This window comes from Octopus bimaculoides, chromosome 4 (genome assembly GCF_046866305.1).
Source record: "Octopus bimaculoides isolate indiv1 chromosome 4, ASM4686630v1, whole genome shotgun sequence".
NCBI classification, from domain to species: domain Eukaryota; kingdom Metazoa; phylum Mollusca; class Cephalopoda; order Octopoda; family Octopodidae; genus Octopus; species Octopus bimaculoides.
Window position 1 is genome coordinate 88266993 of NC_142931.1, and position 23040 is coordinate 88290032.

Here is a 23040-nt window from a genome sequence, read left to right on the forward strand (position 1 = left end):
TCATTTTCATTTTTCATTTTATCTAGTTTCAGCTCATGAGCTGTGGCCATGCTGGGGCACACTGCCCTATCCATTTTCTTTTCTCTTTTTTTTTTTTTTTTGCTTTAATTCAAGATTTGTTACTTTCTCTCAACCCTTCCCCTGTCTTTACAGATATTAATCCACCTCCCTCTCCCACTTCCCCTATCTCTTTCCCTATACACCCTTGCAAATCTCCCTAATTACGACTGCTGCTTGAGGTGCCACCTGGACACCTCATCACCACTTTGGGGATAATTCATTTTCTCTCTCTCTCTCTCTCTCTCTCTCTCTCTCTCTCTCTCTCTCTCTCTCTCCTAAATCTGAGTAACCATGTAGCTCTTCTACAATGAGAATCTGCTCTACCCCAATCTCTTCCTTCAGCTGCCCCCCCCCCCCGCCCCATCATCTAACATGTATGCTCTATTCTCCCTCCTTGGGTTTGTTGACTTGCAAGCTACATGATGACCTCACTAGTGCTGGTGGCATGAAGAAAAGCACCCAGTATACACTGTAAAATGGTTGGCATTAAGGAAGGGCATCCAGCTGTAGAAACCATGCCAAAGCAGACATTAGAGCATGCTCCTTATCATCAGCTCCTTATCAAACCATCCAAACCATATCAGCCCTTCTCCAATCTTTACAGATGTTAACCTACCTCCCTCTCCCATTTCCCCTATTTAATCTTGCATCCCCCCCACTTTCCCCACCCACTATGATGAAGATGATGCTGATGATGATGAAGGTGGTGGTGGTGGTGGTGGTGGTGGCAGCACCTGCTTCTGTTGCTGCTGTTCTGAAAGTTTCAGATGTAATTTTGTAACATCTAACATAACATATATCCAGTATACTATTAGTTTTATAAAACATTTATGTAAAATTGAAGCATTGGAGGTTTTTATTCCCAAGAGGTGTTTATTTGCAAATCTGCTTCAGGCACCAGAAAGTAGACAATTTATTCTGCTGTTAGGAATTATAGACTGCAAAGGCAACTAACTTCTTTTGTTATTTATAACTCCATGCTAACTTTGGCAAGTCTTGTATGCTGGCTAGGCTAGTTCTGCTGGAAGAGTGAAGCAACAAGTTTGTAAAATATGCTGCAGAATTGTCATCTTATAGCTTGCCAAAAATATTTGCATCCAACCTCATTATTATTATTTTCACACTGGTGCTCCAGCATGACCACAGCTGCATAGCTGAAACAAGTAAAAGAGCAAATGAATGTTTTAGTGTATTAATAATATGCTATAAACATTAAAAATATTAAATGTACTTTTGCATACACAAATGTTTTGTAAATATTCTGCATAGCATTCTGTTTAACTGTATCTTGAAAAGAATTACATCATAGAATAATCAAATTAGCTTTTCAGTTGCATATCTCAGGTGGGAGCATCATCATTCCATTAAATGTGTTTATGGGAAGAAAAATGTTGAAAAACATCAAAAACATCAAATACAGAGTGACAAAGAAATAAAGAAGGTATCAGGTGGTCATGAGTTGTGCTAAAACTAACAGCTAGATTGCTCTTAATCCACGCACAAAAGATTTTTTCCTTTTCATAATTGTATGTTTAGAACACAAATTCACAACCCTTTTCTGAAAATTCCAAAAAGTAAAAAGAGTATGAGAGGTTATATGGAGTGCTAAAATCAGAACTCTGCCATCTTTATACTAAAATTCAAATTCTGCTTGTCTATTTCTGCGTTTCATGATTTTAGATAAGCAATCCCTTGTGATAAAATATTTTGACTAATCTACTCTCAGACACAATCCTTTAAACCCATTTTATAAAAATATTTTCAGCATTTTTGAGCCTAGAATCCTTCAAACAGAATTTTGTTTGTTATTATATCAACTTGTAAATTTAGCAAAAACTAAAGTTCTAGTAAGCAGGAAAACAGACAAATCACAAATCACTTCAGAGAGATGGCCCTGTTTGATATGTAGGAAAGGTGTTGGTACAAAATCTATATGCTGGTGCCACATATAAAACACACATGCCAGTGCCACATATAAAGCAACTGTGCAGGTGCCATGTATAAAGTACCTGTGCTGGCTGGAGTCACATGCAAAGCACTCATGACAGTTCCACGGATTAAGGACCCTTGCCAGTGTCATGTATAAAGCACCTGTTCCAGTCCTATATAAAAAGCACCCAGTATGCTCAAAGTGGTTGGTGTTAGGAAGGGCATCCGGCCATAGAAACAGACAATTGAAGCCTGGACAGCTCTCTGGCTGACCAGCTCCTGTCAAACTGTCCAACCCATGCCAGCATGGAAATGGATGTTACATGATGACGATAATGACGATAAATTTATCGTCTGACTCCTATTTAGAATTGTTGACAAATACAGGATGTTGATAAGCGTGCTGTATACAATATTGTTTACTTTGTTGCTGGTTTTGTTTATTGTTTCTTCCTTTCTTTCAAGATGGTGTGTGAAGATGAAACTGAATATTAACAAGCACCTTAGTTTCTTTATATATATATATATACTAGCAGTATAGCCCGGCTTTGCCCGGAATTAAGTTGGGATTATTAAGCTAATCAAGTTCTTTATTTCAAACCAAACTAAGTAACATCGATGTCAAATTTGGGCAGAATCAGTGTTGCAACTGGAGCGCATGGGTTGGGAGTTTGATCGGCAGAGGTGATCAGGTTACACATGCCATCCCTTTGAAAACACCACTGCCATCATCTAACCCCTCTTTGCCCATGGGTTAGGGACCCTTCCAGCAAGGAAAATAGAATGACCAAAAGGGCTCCTGATCCTCTGTGTCAGAAGCGGTTCTGTTCAGATCACAACGAAGTCTTAAGTATATATATATATATATATATATATATATATATGAGAACACGGATGTTATGTAAGTAAAACGTTAATGTTCGAAACTGCAGCAGACCATAGATAATTCTTTATTCTGTATATTTCTCATTTTGTCCTGTTCTGGCATTTTGCGAAATTTTTCTGGAGAACATTATTTTTCTTTGTGGTTGGGTCGTTGATGACCTCTTTCTAGCATATTGGATGTCCACCTAGTGGTCATCCCTTATACACGTGTAATACAATTTTTTCTGAATTTTCAGATTTGTTATATGCTAGGCCACTTGGTTTTAAATTGAATTAATATTCAATTTATCATCCTATCTATCTATCTATCTATCTATCTATCTATCTATCTATCTATATATATATATATGTATATATGAGCAACACACACATACACACACGCACGTATGTACACCAATTGCATACATATTTTTTGTACGCATACATGTTCGTATGTGTGTGTGTATGTTGCCCGTATATCAACAAAACACACACACCTTGCCTTACATATATATACGGATAAATGATTTAAAATAAATATATTTTGGAAATGGCGATTTATGGTACAATACCTAGAAACATGAAAATCAGACCACATGGGTTTGTTTACATCAATTCGGCAGTTTCCATAAAAAGTGTTGGGAAAGAACGCGAAAGAGATAGAGAGAGCGTGCTCTCCCTCTCTATCTCTCTCCCTTCCTTACACACATGCCAGTTATCTTTCTTTCTTTCTCTCTCTCTCTCTCCCTGTCTCTCACACACAGCAACATTACACACACACACATGCTGCTCTCTCACACTAACAAAAGAACTTCACATACACACCACACTTTCTGTCTTGCATACTCATTATAAAAAGATAGCGTCTAGTTCTTTTTGGCAACATGTGTTTTGTGTGTAATGTTGCTGTGTGTGTGAGAGAAGGAGAGAAAGAAAGAAAGAAAGAGAGATAACTAGCATGTGTGTGTAAGGGAGGGAGAGAGAGATAGAGAGAGGGAAGGTATTTTTTTCTTTTTGCTTGTTGTTTGCTGCTTACCACACAACTGTTAAGACGCTGTTAGACGCTGGCAAACAAAATGTAACTCTCTCACCAACATACAATTTCTCTCTCTCTCCTTCAGGCGCAAACTTCGAAATTGGTAAAAGTTATGGTTGAAAATCGATTTTTACAGGTATATGTGAGTACCTCTGAGAGAGAAAGTTGGCGAAAATGCAGATAAGGTCATGACACATCTCCTCCTAAAATTGGAGCGACATGCGTGCTAATTTGTGGACGTGCATAAACTACATTCACATGCACACACACACACACACATCTCGACTTTTATAGATATGATATATATATCATCATCATCATCATCATCATCGTTGTTTAACGTCCGGTTTCCATGCTAGCATGGGTTGGACATGTGTATGTATGTATATAACATGAGAAGTAATTTCTTACAAAGAAAAGTTTGATAATCATACTGTGTTGTGTTCTATATATGTATATATAAATTCATTTCAGAGGGGAGTCTATTGAAGATTCATTGCCAGTCAACAGTTTGAAGATATTTTTTGAAGAAGAGCTGCAGCTGATTTTTTATCGACATTGGACATTATTTGAAAGTATTTGCAATTCAATCACAACTGCTTGTAAATTTAAATTGTGGACAATGAAAGGTCGTAAAAAGCTGCAAGAATTTCTTGCTGATATGGGGTAAGTGTTAGATATTGACTCTTTAAGTCTTGATCACATGGTATCTCTTGACAGCTGATTCTGGGGTATCATGTGATTGTACCCCTCACCTTAATTTACCATTTAGCATTTAATCTGGACTTTTGGTGATTTGCTCTGTTTGAGAAGACACATGAAGCCAAGTGAAATTGTAGTCATGGTCAGTGCCGATGACGCGTAAAAGGTACCTGTGCTGGTGGCATGTTAAAGGCACCCACTACAATCTTGGAGTGGTGGGTGTTAAGAAGGGCATCCATCCGTAGAAACCAAACTAAATTAGACTGGAGCCTAGTACAGCTCTCCAGCTTACTAGTCCCAGTCAAACCGTCTAACCCATACTAGCATGGAAAACGGACACTAAATGATAATGATGATGATCATCATCATACCTGTTCTATGTTAAAACTGATGAGATCCACAGTATCATTCTCAAAATGTACAAACACACCATTGATGTCTTGAAGCTATAATATAATATGTGATTAATTCAATGTGAATAAATAAGCATTACATTTGACAGAAAAATCTGAATGCTAAAGCATTAAATCTTGATTTGCTTATATATTTAGTTGTCAAGTAAATTTTCATATACTGATTAGTGAAAAATCATTTTAAATATATGATGTGAAATTTATGTTATAATAGCTAATTTAAATGTTTGTTTTCCCCTCACTAATTTTTTTTTTTTTTTTTTGGTTTATGAAGCATGACTAAACAACTAGTTTCAAAAACAAATTTGAAGGCTTTTTTTTTTTTATCTAAGTATATTGAAATTATTGAGAGAAAAAATTTCAGTTAAATACTAAGCATGGCCTCTCTTTACTTTTACTTGTTTCATTCATTTGACTGTGGCCATGTTGGGGCACCGCCTTGAAGGGTTTTAGTTGAACAAATTGACCCCAGGACTTATTTTCTTTAAGTCTAGTACTTATTCTATTGGTCTCTTTTGCCAAACCGCTAAGTTATGGGAACATAAGCACACCAACACGGTTGTCGAGCAGTGGTAGGAGACAAACACAGACACAAAGATACGCATGCATAGGCATGCACACACACACACATAATGAGCTTCTTCCAGTTTCTGTCTATCAAATCCACTCACAAGGCTTTGGTTGGCCCTAGGTTACAGTAAAAGACACTTGCCAAAGGTGCTATGCAGTGGGACTGAACCTGGAACCATGTGGTTGGGAAGCAAGCTTCTTAACACAAAGGAAAATTAGAGCAGATGCTTCATACATATCTGAATAGACTTTTAGTTATACCCTTGAAAAATGAGATGGTTGACATCTTGTTTTTCTTCACTTTGTAATCAAGGAAAACGGATGGTTGTGTTTAATATCTTCTATCTTTTGTTGGCCTGAGGCTATAACAGAAGACATTTGTTCAAGGTGCTGCACAGTGGAACTGAACCCAAAACCAACCACACAATCATGTCTACACCTATTTGGTAGGAATTTCAACCATGTTTCGTGGTCTGCTACCACAACAGCTCCTTTATAGGATCCAGTTAGCTCAAGACATCATCAGGAGTAACCACGTCCGGTTTCGGCCCCTACTCCTCTACCGTTTTGACGTGGCGAGGCCCCCCCCCCCCCTTTCGGAGGTGTCTTCAGCTCTGGTGTTGGGTGCATGTCTTCTTTCTTCTATTCCCTGGCCTCTTCAATGCAGCATCAACGAGTGTCAGCGTCCGACTGACTGTCTTGTCAAATTCCCCTTTTTATACCTGCTGCTAGGCTCCAGCAGGCTACCCCAGCAAGTTGTCACGTGACACTGTCTAAATTTCCCGCTGCTAGGGTCCAGTAGGCAACCCCAGCAAGTTGTCACATGACACTGTCTAAACTTCCCGTTGCTAGCAACGGGAAAATAAGTTTTAAAAAAATCATTTGTAAGTAATATACAATACTGCAGAGCAGACTTCTGAGCTATGTTTTCTTTTCTATTTTTTTTTTTTGTTATAGGTTACCTTTAACTCAATGCCAACAAAAATACAATGCTATGGATCCTAGTGTCAGAAATAATGTGAAGGAATTGATTTTAAAATATGTAGAAAAATATGGGTAGGTAAAAGTTTTCATGTATGTAATATTATTTTAAAAACAGTCTTCTGTCTAGTTTTCAATATGAGTTTAAAAATCAAATTGTAAATAAACTTTACAAGAAAAAAAATTTATTACTTAGTGGCTTTAAATTAAAAAGTCAGGCACCTTAACCATTCTTTTCTCTCATGTTCTTTTACTTTTCTATTCTTTTATTTGTTTTAGCCATTAGATGGTAGCCATGCTGGGGCACCACCTTGAAGAATTGTTTTTTTAGTTAAACAAATCAACCCCAGTACTTATTTGATTTTTAAGCTTGGTACTTAATTCTATCGTCCTCTTTTGCTGAACCACTAAGTTACAGGGACATAACAAACCAACACTGGTTGTCAAGCGGTGGTGGGGGACAAACACAGATACAAAGACATACACACACACACACACATACGATGGGCTTCTTTCAGTTTCTGTCTATCAAATCTGCTCATATGGCTTTTGTCAGCCTGAAGCTATAGTAGAAGACACTTGCCCATAGTGCCACACAGTGGGACTGTACCCAGAACCATGTAGTTGGGAAGCAAGCTTCTTACCACACAGCCATGCCTTCTAGAAAATTTTTTACTATTTTGTTCTTTTTTAAAATTTAGCATTTCTGCTTCTTGAAATTTTCCATCAATAACTGATTTTATGTTTTAATACTCCAACTCTCATTTCAGTCTTTTTACTTTAAGTTGACTGGGAAGTTATTTATTTGCTGTGTAATATTTATGATAATTCTATTGATTTTAATTACGTGTTAACTAAATGTGCTTATGTTTTAATGAATATACATTTAAAAGGGGACCTGGTGGAGTTTGAATCTTTGTTTCTTCATGGATTCTGCATTGTAATAATTGGTTTCTGTTTATTAGATTGGCACCAGAAGATATCATTATTCCATCATTCAATTCCCATTATGGCTATCATAAAAAAATTAATGCAGCTGACGTTGTTTTCGCTTGCTCAACAGTCCTCGAAAATACAGTAAGTGATATCGCCATTCAATATGTATTTTATGTTGGTTGTCATATTTACATATATTTTTCTGTACTTTTCAGGATTAATTTAACATCTAATTTAGGTACAAAATTCTAACACTGCAGTTATAATATAAGATACAGTATGTGTTGTAACAGTATATCTAAAGTGATCTGAATAACAACTATCTTACTATAGTAGGTTAGTTACTAATTATTGATTTGCAAATAGTTTGCTTTGGAGCTGTCCATGAGTGTTTGCACATTCCATGTGCCAATGATGAGCAATGTCACCGATGCATTTTTTTTATAGGTAAAGTGAAAAATTGAAACTAGAATTAAGAGCTGATGATGTTGCTTTTTAAGTTTATGTTAGGTTTTCCACTATCTTCAGGGAGATGTTTGTGAATTCATTCTTCATTAGTGAAGTTTTATATGATATCATCATTTTCCTTATCTTTCTTAATATTTGTAATGTAAGTGAAATTTTTGACATATATAATTTAAGTCATTTAAAAATACACAGAAGCCCAATATTCACTTTCAGTTTATTTCTTAATAGTACAATCTATCATGTGAAAAAGTTTCCCTGTACTTTATAATAGTTTGTACCATGAAGAAATAGACAAAGTAATTTTTTTGTGTGCTATTAACCCTTTAGCATAAATGGCCATATCAGACCCAAATATTCTACCTATTTTGTGTTTAAACTGATCAGATCCAGCCTCTCACACCTGCCCTACAATTTCATTTTAAAAATAAACAATTGCATTATTAAAATTTCTAAGCTATGAGATAATGCATGATTAATTCAAAACAATTTGAATAAATAAGCATTACATTTGACAGAGTAATCTGAATGCTAAAGAGTTAAATACCTAATAATTACTCTTATTCAGTTTCAATATACTGTTTCAGATCAAGTCACTTGTCAGACAAGCACAACTCTGAATGTTTTTACTATTTTTTGAAGCTTTCTTTTTATATGGACATCCATGACAGAACTTCTGGTATAAACTTTCATATAAAGAAAAAAATAGAAAATGAATGAAAATCAAGATTTATTGGTCTCAAAATTATCATCTGTAAAAACAAATGAGTTGCTAAAATTTTCAACATTTCAAATTTATAAAAAATTTAACTTTGAGACTTGAAAACAGATTTTAAATTTTTGTTCTCTTGTAGGTAGAAAATAATGATACAGCTGATAGCTTTTTTTATGCTATGGATATTTTACAAAGGTAAGTCATATTTTATATTTCAAAGATACATTGTCATTGAAGAGTTGAGTGAAAAACTAAATTGTTCCAATGAGGATAAGAGGATTTTAAGCAACTTTTCCAGTGTAGACAACAGGTAAATAGACTCTCTTTGAAGGTATACCTCATTGTTGTCATCAGCAGCAGTGTTATTACTGCTATGTCTGCTTTCCGAGCTGGCATGGTTTGGTCATTTTGACAGGATCCAGTGTGTTGGAAGTTCATATCTTGCTCCAATGTCTCAGTTTTGGCATGGTTTCTTGGGCTGGATGCCCTTTCTAATACCAACCAACTTAAAGAGTGTACTGGGTACTTTTATTATGGTACCAGCACTAGTGAAGTTGCCAAGCTTCAGCTGAGGAGGATAAAATATCTTTAAGTGAGATGTTGAAAGATTAAAGTATCATGGGAAGAGCAAAAAGAAATTTACTGTTGTGGAGATTTATGGTCACCTTGCAATTGACATGGGTAGATGAGGGATGTTGGAGTGGTGCCCAAAAGAGAGGTAAATATAATGGTGACCAGGTGCTAGAATGTACTCTTCAAGTAATATGTCCAAGAAGGTGAATCGAAGAGAATATGGGTACAAAAAGTCATGGAGGGTGGGTAATGTTGCAAGAGGGTGAGAGATGGAATAAATACAGGGGTGGAAGTGGTCAAATGTATATAGAAGATGAATGTTGTGAATGGTGAATTGTGATGGAGATGGTAAATATGAGTGGGAGATGAGGGATAGATACTCATTGGGAATAGTAGAGAGATGAATGGTGAATTGCAGTACAGAAATATGCTATGGTATGTTGTAACAGATTCTGCCTTCATTATGTATTAAATAATAATTCAGATATTTTATTTAATCAGATAAAAGAACCTTTCCAGCACATGAAAACTGTGTTTTTTTTTAATTATAAATTTAGTGATAAATTTTTGCCGTATATTGTTGTGTCAAATGTTAATTTCTTGCACCGAAACAAAGACTTCAGTACCTGTCTGAGGAAAGTTAAAGTAAATGGGATTCTGTGATGGTCATGACTTTCTAAAAGGACACTAGTAACATAAGTGAGACTGCTATAACTTGCTGTCTAGCTTAGAGTGTAGAAATAGTATTGTAGCTGTTAGGTGTTTTTAAGGAATGTAATTAACCCTTTAGCATTCAAATTACTTTATCAAATATGTTTATTTATTCACATCATTTTGAATTAATCCTGTATTATCTCGTAACTTAAAGATTTCAGTGACATGATAATATATTTTTGGAATGACATTGTAGGGTAGGTGTGAGAGGCTAGTTCTAGCCAGTTTGAACACAAAACAGGTAGAATATTTGGGCCGGATCTGGCTGGTTTAAATGCTGAAGGGTTAGACTCAACAGCATTAGACATTCTTCTATCTATCAAAATGTTTAGCAGATTATAGTGAAAGTACTGTTGATTTCCCTTTTGTCCTAGTTCTGCTGGAGTTTGATCAACACCAGTTCAGTGTCCATTTCTGATTGAGTTTATGGCAGATCTAACCTAACAATAAATTGAGCTATCATTTTCATTGATAGAGGACCGTTAATTCAACCTTAATTTAATGATTATACAACTCGTAAATACAGAGCAGAATATTGCTTCAAGAGAAAAGAAGTAACTGGGAACTTTGTACCATGTACCTAATGTAAACTTTAGGTGCATGAAAGACACAATAAGATCACAGGCAGTCTGAGAGAGAATAAGAGATAACAGTTGCATAAGAGTTGTTAGCAGTTAGAACACCTATGAAATGGAATCTTTTAACTGCCTTCTCGGCTTGCTAGAAGTAATTGACAGCTTCTGTGACTTTGGTGACTTAATCAACAGTGGAGATGGGTGTTGTGAAAGCATTTATAGTCAGAGCAAAGATAGATGAAAAAGTTCATAGAATAATTACCTGTTGGTAGCAAAGGGTTTTTTTTTCTTTGAGAGAAGGCAGATTCTCTGATGCTCAAGTAGAAAGTGTAATATGGCATTGTTGTGGCATATTGGCATTGGTTGCAAAGGAAATGTAAGGCTGATATGAAATATGGCAAATATGCTCTGTTGGTTGTATGCATGAACAATGGAGCAAAGGTTAACTAAGAGAAAAAAATATGTATCAGGGGAATTGGTTGTAAAGAAAGTTGTACTTGTATGACGGAGTGCTGAAAAGTTTCTGGCCTTAAGGGTGTTATGAAAAGCCTGGTTGGGGGACTAACCGTCCGAGTTCTTTTACAGGGATTAAAAAAACTGAAGGGCCACTGCAATAAGTGTGTGAATCTGATAGGGGAATATGTTGAATAAAATCATATTTAACTGAACCTCCTGCATTTTCTTTTACCGTAAGCCAGAAACTTTTCAGCACCCCCTCGTTTTGACATTTGCTGCATACAAACAATGATAGTTGGATGTAAAAGTGTTAAACAATCCAACTGGAAGGAGCTTGTGGAAGCAGCCTAAGGAAGACAACAGAAGACGTGATTTCAGACTGCTGGATGTCATAGAAGAGACAGCAAAAGACCACAAGTCAAGAGAGAGGCACTGGTGGTGCAAACTTATCTAACTCATATCTGTACAGAAAATACAGATCTAAAATGATGATGATGATGATGGTTATCCCACAGTTCAGTAACACATTTCCAATTTCCAGTTTTGTCCCAGATAATAGCTATTTGTCTTTGTTTGACTGCTGTTAATTCTTTAGGTTATTTTTGATTTCCAACTCACTTCTTTTGATTACTGGATGCTGTTCCTTATATTCTCTTCTGTATCATATTTATGATACTACTCTCTTGAGCTCATTTTACACTGATCTCCAAATTAGGTGGATGAGCTTGTGACCTCTTTGAGACTGCCTGGTCTGAAAGTCAGTGTTGCTAAAACCAAAATCCTGTCAACTAGTTTTACAAATGAACAGAAAAATATGTTCATAGTCAATGCTGTTCAATTGCACATGATGGCTTAGTGGATTTACTTTGACCTGACCTACCATTTGTTGGATAACTCTGTTTTGAAGCTTATTGTAATTCCACTATTCTGACGTATGGAACATAAGTGGTAAGCTAAATGACTAGGCTTCATGCCTCTGTCTACCTAAGAACTATAATGCACACTGTGACATACAGTAGTTCATTGAATAGCAATTGTATTTCTGTAAATGCTAAGTAAATGGCTTAATTGCATGTGGTAGGATCCCTCAGTTAGAGAATTATATTTGTTACTCAGTTGGAAAAGAGCTATAATATTCAATAATATATGACTGAACAATAATATAAGTTTTAATGGAAACGAAAGTTGTTCAGAAAGACATAACTAATGTAAACAACAATGTAGAACAAACCATTACTACTGCACCAATGCTATCAAAAACAATAATGAAATTAAAATGATAATAAAGATGAAAAACTTCACAAGTAAAAAGAGAAAGAATTGCTATAAAAGAAGCAAAAATATTGATAAAAAATCAGACTTTCATCAAAATATAAAAAACAAAATCATCAATAATGTGAAAATAGATAAGAACAAGGAGTGAACTCTAATTACTTGGCAGTACTTCTAAAGGAGCCTGCAGACATGGAGAGAGTGGGATCAAGTGCTGTTATGCGTATCTCACTTCCTGCTAGAGGTACACTATATGGAATGATTATTTTCCACAAAGTTCACAAAAATAAAAGACCTGAACTCGAGGAACATGATACCCTGTATAGCTTCAACAATAAAGTAGAAGTTGAATAACAGCAGCTCATACATTCATGAACATATGTTATGACCATTTCTATCAAAATGCAATATGCAGATGTAGAGCCAACTGTGGCACTTGGGCAACAAAAGGGTTTCTTTTTAAAATTAACATAAAAGGTAATGCAGCAGTTACTAAAGTTACTTCAAGTTGAAGCTACTTTGAAGTAACTTTATCTCAAGTTAAACACAACAACAGTTGATCCCCCTCTCTCCATGTCTGCTGGCTTCATTAGAAGTACTGTCAAGTAATTAGAACTTGATCCTTGTTCTTATCTATTTTCATTTTGTTATCTTTACAACCATGTGCTTTTGTTGTTTTTATTTAGGTGAAAGTTTGATTTTTTTTTTTTTTTTATCCTGCAGGCATAAGTGAAAGCAGGGTATTGTAGTCACTTGTCTTTGTCTGAGTGTTTGCAAAATTACTGAACAGATTTTCACCATATTTGGCAGAAATACTCATTGGGTGAATGGCTCATAATTATGAAAATTTTATTTGATTATCTTCAAACATACATAAATACATATATAGATATGCAACTGTGTGTGTGTGTGTGTGTGTGTGTGTGTGTATACAGTGATGGATTTGAGGGTTTCGTTTACTTACAAGTTGATTTCTTAATTTCACCGAAGTATAAATACCTATAATGGTGATAATTAAAAAAGCTTTGGTTTGGCCTGAGGTTATAGTAGAAGACATTTGCTCATGGTGCCACTCTGGGACTGAACGTGGAACCATGTGGTTGAGAAGCAAACTTCTTACCACACAGCCACACCTATGCCTATAAATATTAATTATTTGTACTTTTAAAATTATTGAAGCATACCAACTAAATGTTATTTATCTTTAAATACAACGTTCATTTAAACTTCTGTTTTCATGTGCTATGCTGTGTTTAGTTTTGTACTTATTTTATTGATCCTGTTTGTTGAACCATTAAGTTTAGGAATACATTAACACCACCATTTTTTTAAACCAGTGCAAACATAAACACTGATATATGCACATATACATATATGAGGGTGTGCTGAAAAGTTTCTAAATTTGGGTAAAAGAACATACAGGAGGATCACTTAATTATGATTTTATTCAACATATTCTTCTCTCAGATTCACACACTTATTGCAGTGGTCCTTCAGCTTTTCTAAGCCCTGTAAAAGAACTTGGAAGGTTGGACCTCCAACCAGGTGTTTCATGATACTCTTAAAGGCATTTGCAAAATGTCTTTCTACTATATTTTACAAACCTGGAAGCACATGGTTGTAAAGATAACTTCTTAATGATATAGCCATGATTGTGCCTTGTATGATGATGACCTTAAAATATTTGACAGAAATTATGTCATTGTAACTTGTCGTGATATGTCTTGACATTGATAGCAGTGTAAGTAAACTGGCAAAGTTGTTTGAATGTCAGAACAATTTGTGGTATTTGTACCAGCTCACTGTGCTCTAAGTTCAAATTCTGCTGAGGTTTACATTTCCTTTTAACCTTTCAGGTTTCATAAATAAAGTACTAATCCAGAACGGTGTATTGGCAAAATTTTGTCTGCATTCCAAGTTCAAAGTTAATCTTGACACTGGAAAAAAATGGGTGACAAGCTTAGTGGGATCTTGAGCAAGTGCCTGAGAATTTCAGCTTGTTAGCATCAATGGTAGTTCACCAGCTGGCAGGAGAGACAGCAAGAAGACTTTAAAAAGTTCTTCACAGTCTCTCCTATTTCTTTCTCTTCTCTCCTCTTTCACACACACACACACACACATACAAAGTAATGTTTTATTATGCCTTTTTTCTATATTTTCTTCTTGTTTTTTTTTTTTGTTTTTGTTTCAGAGACTGCCTTTCTTCCTTGGAAAAAGGCATTGAACTTTCAAAGAAACAGATTGTTCGTATAGTTTCTCAAGTCCAAACATTACTTGATATGCGTCAAGTAATGTGTGCTGGACCATTTCTCTATGCTTTTATACGAGAAGTAAGTACTTCAAATTATTTCTTTTAAAACAAATGTTACTTGTTCAGATCAAAGTAGTTACTATTTTTTGATAGTTATACACAAAAAAATTCATCTACAAACATGAAGAGGGTGGAATGAATCATCTGTAAATGTTGTAAATAACCACTTGTCCTCAAAGAAGTGTGTCTGTTAAGTATGAGGAGTGTTCTTTAAAGATTTCCCCTGACCCACTTCCCAAGGACTGGGATAAGCGAAACTTGGCATAATTATTAATCCTTCTCTTCATAGCCACTACTAATGGCGACACACTTCTCCCATCACTTTATGCAGCTGGGAAGACCTTGTTTGTAGAAGTCGGTTGGTTATGTCTAGAGCCGAGACTTTACCTTGGAAATAAGTTCATCATCATCCGAAATGTGCTTCCTCTTCAAAAAAGACTTCATGGTTGGAAAGAGGTGGAAGTCAGATGGTGCAAGGTTGGGAGAGTAAGGGGGATAAGGAAGGATTTCATAGCCACAGGAGTGTGCTTTCATCTGGGCAACATGCACATTGTGAAGTGGGGTTTTGTCTTGGAGGAGGTGGACTTCTTTGGTCAGCATGCCATGCATCTCTGCTTTGATGGCGTTCCACAATTTCTGCAGCAAAGATGCATAAAATACCCTGTTAATTGTGGTGCCCTTTGCCAGAAAATCCATCATCACTACTCCACACTGGTCTCAAAAAACTGTGCACATCACCTTTCCTGCTGAGGATTGGACACGATTTTTTTTGGAGTTGGTTAGCTACCATGTTTCCATTGCTTTGACTGGACTTTAGTCTCAGGATCATAATGATGGATCCATGTTTTATCCTGTGTAATAAGTCTGCCAAAAAAATCTGCCTTGTTTTCTTGGCACATTGCCAAAAGAGCCTGGGAGCAATTGACTTGTTCCTGCTTCCAAAAAGGAAAAGGTGTGAGCATCCGGGGAATCCATCATGCAGACAACTTCCGCTTGTGCAAATAGCCATGAATGATTTTTTTCCACAGACCCTACATTTATCTTCACTTCTTGGGCTAGTTGCTGAATAGTTATGCAGTGATCTTGCAAAATAGCAGCTTCCACTTTATGGATGGTGTCGTCATCATTGGTGAAATGTGGTCTTTCAGAAATAGGAGCTGTTTCCACCGATGTCTAACCACATTTGAACTGGCGATGCTGGTGCTTGACTATATCATATGATGGTGCATCGTCACCATAAACTTCTTTCATCTCCTCAAAAGTCTCTTTTGGTGTACAACCTTCCAAGTATAAGAACCTGATTGCTAATTTGCCTTCAACTGCCTCAATTATAACACCTTAGTCCACTTCAGCAGCCGTAAAAGATAAACGAATACTAGTGGAAAGCTGCAATTTACAATGTGACATGTAAAGATGTGTATGATTACACCTGTACAAGTTCTGTTTCCTGCAATAACCAGAAGTTGGTCAAGGGAAATCTTTAAAGAACACCCCTAATACTTATAAAGATTCTAAAGGAGATATTTTGTTGGTAGACACATTTAAGATTTCTGTTATTCTATAAAAAACCAACAGTAACAACTACAGCCACAAACCAGATCAGAGACAGCTGATACCAGTCTTGTTAGTCCCAACACAACAGTTGCAAAATCAAATTATGCTAGATATTGCACAAATATGGCATTGCTTAAATTATACACCAATTGAGAAACAAATATTTATAGAAGGTAACCCATATGCAGCTTCTAAGTTTTCTTTTACAATAGGTGTGTGGTAAGAAGCTTGCGTTCCAACCACATGGCTCTGGGTTCAGTCCCACTGTGTGATACCTTGGGCAAGTGTCTTCTGCTATAGCCCTGGGCCAACTAAAGCCTTGTGAGTGGATTTAGTAGACAGAAACTGAAAGAAGCCCATCGTGTATATGTATATGTTTGTCTCTCCACCTTCACTTGACAACTGATGTTGGTATGTTGGTTTGGCAAAAAGAGGTCAATAGAATAAGTACTAGGCTTACAAAAAATACGTCCTGGGGTCGATTTGTTCGACTAAAGGTGGTGCTCCAGCATGGCTGCAGTTAAATGACTGAAACAAGTAAAAGAATAATAGTTCGTTAGCATTGAAATCAACCTACATTCACTGTATATACTCAAATGAACTGTGCACAAAACATTGATGAATGTCTTATTTAATCCCTGCTTCTTGCAGAACAAATAGTTATGAAAGAGATGGTTCATATACTGCAGGTGCACAAGGCATCTTAAACCTGTGTTACAAAAGCGATTTTATTATTTCTTTAGCACATAAGAGGATGAGCTCAACAATGGTTTAATGTTGCAAAACTTACACTAAAGGGCAGTAACTATCAACAACATTAATATAGATGAAGGAGGTACTTCACATCTCAACATGCCATGAGAGTGAGGTTATGTGCTCATTTAACTTGCAAGAAACAACAACTAAATCTTACTCAAATGATACAGTATAATCTTGAAATTTCTCTTTTAGGGTTCATCTGATGTATACAAACCCCAATGTTTGCAACGGTTAGCTAGATTTGTTCTTGAAGCTTATGAAGCTGGTGTAAGTAGTTGGAAATTATTTCCTTTTCAAATAAAAGATAAAAACTTTTTCCTTTTTATATATATATTTGGTAAAAAATGTTTGTCTCTGTTGAAACAAACTTGAATCATATTATGTATTAAATGTACAAATTATTCATTTCTTTATATATTTGTGTTAGCATTCATGTTTTTCTGTTTCCCACATTTTACCTAGTCAAGGGACTACCTATAGAAAAGACATCTGAGTATAAAAAAATTTATTTTTATAATAGGCATATATCCACATTCAGTAAGCCTCCTTTAAGTGTATTAACACAGAAAATAGATCTGTATTTTCTGAGACATTTCAAAATATTATAGACAGGAAAAGATGGATAGAAATTATGGATATATGGGTAAGAAGCTTCTTTTTCATGTTTGTTTTATCATACATTAAAAAAGAAAGGAGGGATTTTGAAAACCTGGAAGAAAGCAATAAAATGCCATAAGAAAGAGAAATATCAAAAGGAATGTAATCCTATAAAATAGTAAAAAGGAAGTTGAACTTTCTATTCTTGTACAATGTGATTATCATCTTAAGTTTTGTTTATTATTTTATCATAAAAATAGAAAGCTACTTGTTTACAAGCTGAGAATATTTCTCAGCAGTTAATTGGAATATCAAATTTAGGGCATGACTGAAATTATTTTCATAAACTGGAAGTGCACTAAGGAGGCTAAGAAATTACTATATTTTATTACATTATCAAAGTTTAGAAATTACCATATTTGGGTACAACAGGCAAAGTCAAAATATAGTTGGAATTTATTTTGCTATATTATATACTAGAATGGAAGATACAGGTGTAGAATCCTAGAATATTCTTAAGTAGTGAGCCTGGAAAAGCACAGGACAAGCAACAATTAAGCCTGGAAAAATACAGGTCAAGAAGAAAAAAATGTTTGTAAACAGGTTCTTGCATAAAATTATGATAGATAATCTAAATATGACCACTTTAAAATGAGAAGCTCATTAGCATGGAACCAAAGGTAGTTTTAGGTTGGTTGGTATCAAAAAGATTAAGCATCTTTTCACTTATCACTTATGACCCTAATATATATGTGCGTGATGTAAAATGTATGATTGTCTCTTTTTATTTGATAAAAAGATTGTTTTTCTATTTTTAAAAATTTTTTATAATCTTTCAGAGACCCAGTAAAAAAGCTCGATATCTTCCGATGATATTGTGTGCACCATACAACATTGAGCAACATATTTCTATAGTTATTGGAATCCCACCTTTGAATTTAGATGATCAAAGAAAGTAAGAAACCTAATTTCTTTTTCATGTAATGTTTGTTTTTAACACAGCTAAGTCAGCTTTTCATTCTTTTCTCTTGCAATCAAAAATTTGTTGTAGCAAATTTTACTTAAAGGCATTTGTTATAGTTTCTTTTAATTTCTAATGTTATGTATGAAATATAAAAAAAAAACCAATTAATTATTACCTGAAGGCTCATGGCTCAGAGTGTCGGGCTCACAATCGTGAGGTAGTGAGTTCGATTCTCAGACCGGGCTCTGTTGTGTTCTTGAGCTAGACAACTTTATTCCACATAGCTCCAGTTCACTCAGCTGTAGAAATATGTTGTGATGTCACTGGTGCCAAGCTGTACTAGCCTTTATCTTTCCCTTGGATAACATCAGTGGCATGGAGAGGGGAGGCTGGTATGCAGAGCGACTGCTGGTCTTCCACAAAATAACCTTGCCCGGACTTGTGCCTCAGAGGGTAACTTTCTAGGTACAATCCCATGGTTATTCATGACCGAAGGGGGTCTTTATTACCTGATGTGATGTGATTTCTAATTCCTCACTTTAGCATGTTAATCAATGGAAATAACCAGGTTATCTATGATTACACAGCTCTATAATTAAAAAGTGTTCTCCTTACCATAACAGAGGAGCTTACCCCTTTAGCATTTGCATTACTCTGTCAAAAGTAAAGCTCATTTATTCACATTGTTCTGAATTAATCGTATTATCATTGTTGCTTTGAGATGTTGATGATGTGGGTTTTTTTAGAATGACATTGTAGGGTAGGTGTGAGAGGTCAGATCTAGCTAAGTTCAACATAAAACAGGTAGAATGTTTGGGCCTGGTATGACAAGTTTAAATGCTAAAGGATTAAGACAAGCTATGGGAACTTCTGTATATTGATGACCTAGTTCTCAGAGCTGAATCTGTCAAACAATTAGAAAAGAAATTCTAAACTTAGAAGCAAAGTTATATTTATAGGTTAACTAATTAAATTCTGAGTTAATATTGTATTTATCATAATAATCTTCTATTTATATTAGACTAAAATCAGTAAGGTTTTACTAATTAAGTTCTTAGTTAAAATATGTACTGCTTTTTTATTAATGAAATTAGGTTCTACAGTGTCCTAATTGTATGTGAATTTGTATTCATCAAAACTAACTGAATGTGATCTTCTTTACTTACCTACCTACCTTCCTTCCTTTTGATAATATTTGTTATCATTATATGTGGTTGTGTGTGTATATAAAAATGTTTGATTAGTACTGGTGTGCTGGTGTAACAATTTCTGTGGTTAAAAACGCTAGAAACTGAAAATAAATTTCAGGCCAGACTTATTTTTATCTTGAGCGTCAGAGGAATAAAAGTAGAACAAGTAAGACATAAAATAGTATTTTGAAGATGGTTTCTTTCTCATTTCAGTTTTTTTGGAAAGGCATTTGAACAAGCAGCTTTGGCTACGAATTCTCGGATATTACACAACCATTTTGACGACTTCAGTAAGTTATTTTCTGCTAATGACTGAGTGGAGGAATGTTTGAATAGTTTTGAATCTAAGGAATATATTAAAACCCACCACCATGGATTTCTATTTTTGACCTTTCTATAATTTGCCTTTTATTTGTCAAACTTGTCAAGTCCTGAACTTAGACAGTCAACTATCTGTCACTGCTTTATCAGCAAAGCTATTCAAATACCTCTGTAAATTCTTATTGCAGAACCACAATATTGCCTAATTTAGAATTGTTTTATTTCATTAAGGTACACATACTAATTTTTGAACAGCTCAAATGTTAAATTGATAATATGAATCTTTCAAATGTAATGGCATTAAGAAATCTATATACTTACCTATGTGCCTACCTATCCACCCATACATACACATTCCAGAATTTCTTAATATATATTATGTAATATATGTACATATTGATATAACTCTGTGTTTAAGAAGTTTGCTTCCCAACCACATTTGGTTCAGTCCTAGTGCATGGAACCTTTTGTCAAGTGTCATCTGTTTTAGTTCCAGGCCAATCAAGGTCTTGTGAATGAATTTGGTTGATGGAAAGTGAAAGAAGCCTACTGTGTGTGTTTGTGTCTCCTTGTGTTGCAGTCATACAAGCTGTGTCGCTTTTCCAATATTCTGTGAAAGCATATCTGGCCATAGAGAAATATTACTTTGCTTGAGGATTGGTGATAGCAAAAGCATCTGGCTGTAGAAAATTTGCCTCAATAAACTCAGTTCACTGTTACCAGGCATGGAAAAGTAGATATTAAAATGAAAAGGATAACCATGTGGTAAAGAAGTTTGCTCCCTAATCATACGGTTTTGGGATCAGTCCTTCTGTGTAGCACTTAGGGCAAGTGTTTGTCTACAATAGCACTGGGCCAACAAAAGCCTTGTGAGTACTTGTAATAAACAAAAGAACATGTGTTTTATATGTTAGTAGGAAGTGGTGTGTAAAGTAAAGTTTTTAGTCAATGCCAGATCAATTTGAGCCTGGTGCAGCCTCTGGCTCACCAGTCCTCAGTCAAACTGTCCAACCCATGCTAGCATGGAAAGTGGATGTTAAACGATGATGATGATTGACATTGATGATTGAATTATTCTAGACATTTTCTCAATAAATATTGTAGACTTTTACAGGTTTCTAAAGTAACAGAAGCATTCTCTGATGGTGGGCTGGGAAGTCCATGGTTTGCTGTTACTTACTGCATTTTTAGTTTTACTTAATACAACTTGATGTCCATAGTCTTGAATGGGCCTCTCAAAATTCCATTTGTGCAATTATATGACAACTGATAAGTCAGCTGTCTCAGGTTCTTATGCCATTGAGTGATGAACCTCAGCTAGGAAACTTTTTATCTTAGGTCATCATAACAATATATATAGGGAAGGCAGGACATCAAAAACGACTGGTGACTTGAATGCCATAATACCACCCAAAATGTGGAGCATGGTGTGTTTATCATAACACCTGCTTGCAGTATGATTGTATTGTAGAAACATTCTGAGTGATACCAAAAAAAAAGGGTCTGTCAAAGGCTTTCTCTATTACAATAAAGCACTGTAGAGTTGTTTATAAGTCCTGTATCTTTATTCACACCATAGTGCTTATATTAGTATATAGGGAAAAAAGAAAAACTTTATCTCAGTATTGATACAGCGCTTGGTATTCCTCTTCACTTTCTTATGTAGTTATTTGTTTTAAACTTGTTTCGCTGTTTTTTTTTTATGTTCTTGAGTTCATATTTTTTAAAAAAATACTTTCTTTTCAGTTTTACTAATAAACACTGATGACAAAGAGAAGTTTTTTGATGCTCTGATCAATATATTGCAGTAAAAAGAGGAAATTGAACATTACATCCATGATGATAGTATGATGTTATCTGTTGATCCTGAAAGTTGTACAAAACATATTTTAATCCTTTATCATTATTCACATCATTGTTTTTATGACTCAGCATTTGTATGACATATGAAAAAATAAACTTTATCTTGATGCAAGAATTTCCAACTTGTTTTTGTTCCATTTACTTCCTACCCACTTTTTTCTTTACTGCTTATTTACTCCTACTGTTTTATTCAGTAACTTGAGTTTATACTTCTATTGTAATAAAACAGTTGATAAAGAGGAAGCCTCATGTTGTCGTTGCAAACTAATTGATGTCTTTGATTCATTTTGATGGCTACAAATATTAAAAACTCTCCCACATACGAAGATTTGCAAACGGTACAATAATTTCAGTAGCTTGCATTGTCATCAAAGGAAATCTTTTTCTTAATCAACAACAAAAGTTTCCATTGCAAGAAATAAATTTGTTAGAAAGAATTGAAGATTGAAGATCAATTATTTCATCTTTTCACAAGTTATCATCATGTCTTCCAATCTGGTTTTGAAGGGATGGATTATCTGAGCAGTGACATTATTGAACGTATCAAAATAATCATTGATGTTGGTTTTTAAAGCAACCAGATGCTGACAGATTTCAGTGTCAAGTTTAGAAATATTGTTACAACTTTTGTTCATGTTTCAATCCTGAAATTCATAATTGATTCAATTGATCCAAAAGTTACACACATTATCTTGTGCATCAATAATAGTAACTCATTCCTTGCATTTGAATTTTGAGCTGATTTACATGAGAAAAAATATCTGTCAAGTAAGTTAATGCTTCGGTAAATTTCTTATTGCAGAAATGCTCATTCAAAGGGCATCTCCATTTCACTTTACTATTTTAAAATGCAAAATAAAAGAAGCCTAGTGGAGTAGAACAGTATGCTTTGGTCTAACCAGATCACAAAACACTATAAAAAGGCAATGATAGAGAGAATAATTGAGGGTGTATCATTAGTGACAACAGTTGAATTGATCATTTATTCAGTTGATGGATCATTCAGTCTGTTGCAATGTATGCAGTTTCTGAGGCAGTGTTGAAAATTATGAACTTCAGGTGAGTTGAGGGAGCTACCAAAAATCTTTATGTAGTGTTAGGAAAGTCATTTTCTTGCTCCTAGAGTCTCTAGATTAAGCAGAAGTTTTTCTTTGACTCTTCACTTGAAAGAATACTTGTGCTGCATAAACCTTCCCTTAAAATCATTAGCTGTTATGCTT

General features: G+C 35.1%; 1 protein-coding gene and 1 long non-coding RNA gene across 6 annotated transcripts in view; one reads left to right on the plus strand and one right to left on the minus strand.

Annotated features, from left to right (window-relative positions):
- The window catches only part of LOC106870207 (cell division control protein 45 homolog), a 67523-nt gene extending 45581 nt beyond the window's left edge, over positions 1–21942 (plus strand). For all 5 annotated transcript variants that reach the window (XM_089350939.1, XM_014916209.3, XM_052967208.2 and 2 more), the window contains exons 10-18: positions 4364–4555; positions 6532–6630; positions 7521–7632; positions 8811–8866; positions 14453–14591; positions 17078–17152; positions 18322–18437; positions 19850–19926; positions 21704–21942. In XM_089350939.1, the coding sequence (XP_089207065.1) occupies positions 4364–4555; positions 6532–6630; positions 7521–7632; positions 8811–8866; positions 14453–14591; positions 17078–17152; positions 18322–18437; positions 19850–19926; positions 21704–21768 (931 nt within the window). In that variant the 3' untranslated portion in view covers positions 21769–21942. The remainder of the gene's footprint in view (positions 1–4363; positions 4556–6531; positions 6631–7520; positions 7633–8810; positions 8867–14452; positions 14592–17077; positions 17153–18321; positions 18438–19849; positions 19927–21703) is intronic.
- The window catches only part of LOC106870211 (uncharacterized), a 28113-nt gene continuing 12711 nt past the window's right edge, over positions 7639–23040 (minus strand). The window contains exons 3-4 of the long non-coding RNA XR_016241577.1: positions 16587–16654; positions 7639–10979 (exon numbers count right to left, since the gene is read on the minus strand). This is a non-coding gene — a long non-coding RNA (uncharacterized LOC106870211). The remainder of the gene's footprint in view (positions 10980–16586; positions 16655–23040) is intronic.